Source organism: Pseudomyrmex gracilis, unplaced genomic scaffold (genome assembly GCF_002006095.1).
Source record: "Pseudomyrmex gracilis isolate BER0280 unplaced genomic scaffold, ASM200609v1 scaffold_1228, whole genome shotgun sequence".
NCBI classification, from domain to species: Eukaryota; Metazoa; Arthropoda; class Insecta; order Hymenoptera; family Formicidae; genus Pseudomyrmex; species Pseudomyrmex gracilis.
Genome location: NW_018021812.1, coordinates 7525 through 9830, shown reverse-complemented (window position 1 = coordinate 9830; position 2306 = coordinate 7525). Strand labels below are relative to the sequence as shown.

Sequence of the window (2306 nt, the reverse complement as noted above, 5' to 3'; positions counted from 1 at the left end):
CGTAACGCCGATGATATTTGTCAATGTCATACTTGAGAATATAGAATTATTTAATTGTATTTAATTAATGCTAGAATTCAACACCAGCTGTTTCTCTCAACGTTGAAGACATTTTCTTAACATGGCAAAGGTAGGGAACGCGCAGTCTATACATTCAGCATTCTACGTCTATGGCTAAAAAGCGTTTCAACTACAAGTCGACACTGGGTGCGTTCAGACAACTCAACAGTTGCACAACGGTTGAGAGATAATCACTTATGATAGGATCATACTTTTGGAACTGAATCAGATTTTGAAGAATAATCCTATCATAAGGAATGATCTCTCAACCGTTGAGTTTTCTGAACGTAACCACTGTGTAACACAATTGGTGCGTTTAAACAACTCAACAGGTGCACAACGGTTGAGAGATCATCACTTATGATAGGACTATTCTTCAAAATCTGATGCGGTTTCAAAAGTATGATCCAATCAGAAGTGATTATCTCTCAACCGTTGTGCAACTGTTGAGTTGTCTGAACGCACCCATTGTTACACAGTGTCGCCTGGGGTACGTTCCAAAATCTTACCTTAGTTACTAAAATGCTATATTTCACGTCACGTGTACTATAGTTTTTGGTAACCAAAGTAGGATTTTGGAACATACCCCTGTGTACGTAGCTGAAAAGCACCTAACGTAACCTAACCTAACCTTTTGTCTGTACTCTGTTGCATGATTTAGCTTAAAGGTTTGTGAAAATTGAAATCTAAAAACGTCTTTTTAATCTGTCTCAAAGAATACAAGTCAAGATATCATACTTATTTTAATAGCTACATTGTTTCTATAATTTTTTACATTGCACGCGGTAGCGTGTTTGAGAATTTATTGATAATTATTGATGACCTAACCTTTAAAGACCGTATTTTGCAGGATGGCTCCAAGATACGAATTAGCAGTTGGTCTCAACAAAGGCCATAAGACAACAAAAATTCGTGTGGCTAAAAATAAATCAGAAAAGGAAAAGACAGTCTGTCTTCGGCCGTCAAGACTCAAAGGAGTTAGTATAAAGTTCTGCGAATACTTTATTAGAATACTATTTTTATCTGGTCAATATAGATGTAACAATTTATTGAGTATAAAGTATTGATTTTTCTTTCATACATATGTGTGTGCTATTAGAATTAATATTTTATTTTGTAGAAACAAACTAAACACAGCAAATTTGTGAGAGATTTAATTCGCGAGGTAACAGGACATGCTCCTTACGAAAAACGTGCAATGGAATTACTAAAAGTCTCCAAAGACAAACGTGCTTTGAAATTTTTGAAGAGACGAGTAAGTATTCTGGTTTTATCTCATTAAAGATTTTAAGAAATATAAATTAATTTATTGTATTAGTTTACGCTTTAAGATCAGACTATTGGAATTGTAAATATTTTATTATTTTTTTTAGCTGGGTACACATATTCGCGCAAAAAGGAAGCGAGAAGAACTAGGCAATATCTTGGTACAGATGAGAAAAGCAGCGGCTCACCATTAGATGTTTTATTTATAAAACACTACATTTATTTATAAATAAATATTGCGTAAAATATAATTCTCACAATAAATTCCCATTTTTTGACACGTATGATATATGAATATCTAAAAGTAATGCTTTTGGTTGTAAAATATCAAATGATACAAGTTTACATGAGACTTTCTGAAGTCAACTTATGTGCATACTTCTGAGTCATAATGTGTACTTTTTAAGCAATTTATGTTTGTATGTGTGTATATATATATATATATATATATATATATGTAAATTTTTTAATCACATTATATATATATGATAAAGAAATTTACATTGTCACGTAAAAATTAAAAAATGTAATAATTATATATATATATATATATACTAATGTTACATATAATTATTAACATTAGGATATATATATATAAAAATTACATTGTCACGTAAAAATTAAAAAATGTGTAATAATTATATGTAACATTAGGATATATATATATATGTATATATATATATATATATCCTATTATATGTTACATTAGGATATATATATATATACATATATATATATATCCTAATGTTACATAATTATTACACATTTTTTAATTTTTACGTGACAATGTAAATTTTATATATATATATCCTCTTATATGTTACATTAGGATATATATATATATATATATCCTAATGTTACATATAATTATTACACATTTTATATGTATATTATAAATAATATGTATAATATGTATATTATAAATAATTATTATATATATATATAAATGTGTAATAATTATTATATAACACATTATTATA

The 2306-nt window shown here is 28.2% G+C and overlaps 1 protein-coding gene across 1 annotated transcript; it reads left to right on the top strand.

The window, feature by feature from the left end:
* Positions 1-660: 660 nt before the first annotated feature.
* LOC109861982 (60S ribosomal protein L36-like) lies at positions 661-1606 on the top strand. The gene is made up of 4 exons (XM_020441855.1): positions 661-728; positions 911-1037; positions 1181-1315; positions 1434-1606. Exons 2-4 carry the CDS (start codon positions 912-914, stop codon positions 1518-1520), a joined length of 348 nt encoding a protein of 115 aa, XP_020297444.1. The 5' UTR covers positions 661-728; position 911; the 3' UTR covers positions 1521-1606.
* The last annotated feature ends 700 nt before the right edge of the window (positions 1607-2306 follow it).

Coding starts and splice junctions, on each gene's coding strand:
- LOC109861982 (XM_020441855.1), top strand. CDS start 912: ATGGCTCCAAGATACGAATTAGCAGTTGGTCTCAACAAAGGCCATAAG. Junction 1,038..1,180: donor GGCCGTCAAGACTCAAAGGA/GTTAGTATAAAG, acceptor TTTATTTTGTAG/AAACAAACTAAACACAGCAA. Junction 1,316..1,433: donor TGAAATTTTTGAAGAGACGA/GTAAGTATTCTG, acceptor TATTTTTTTTAG/CTGGGTACACATATTCGCGC.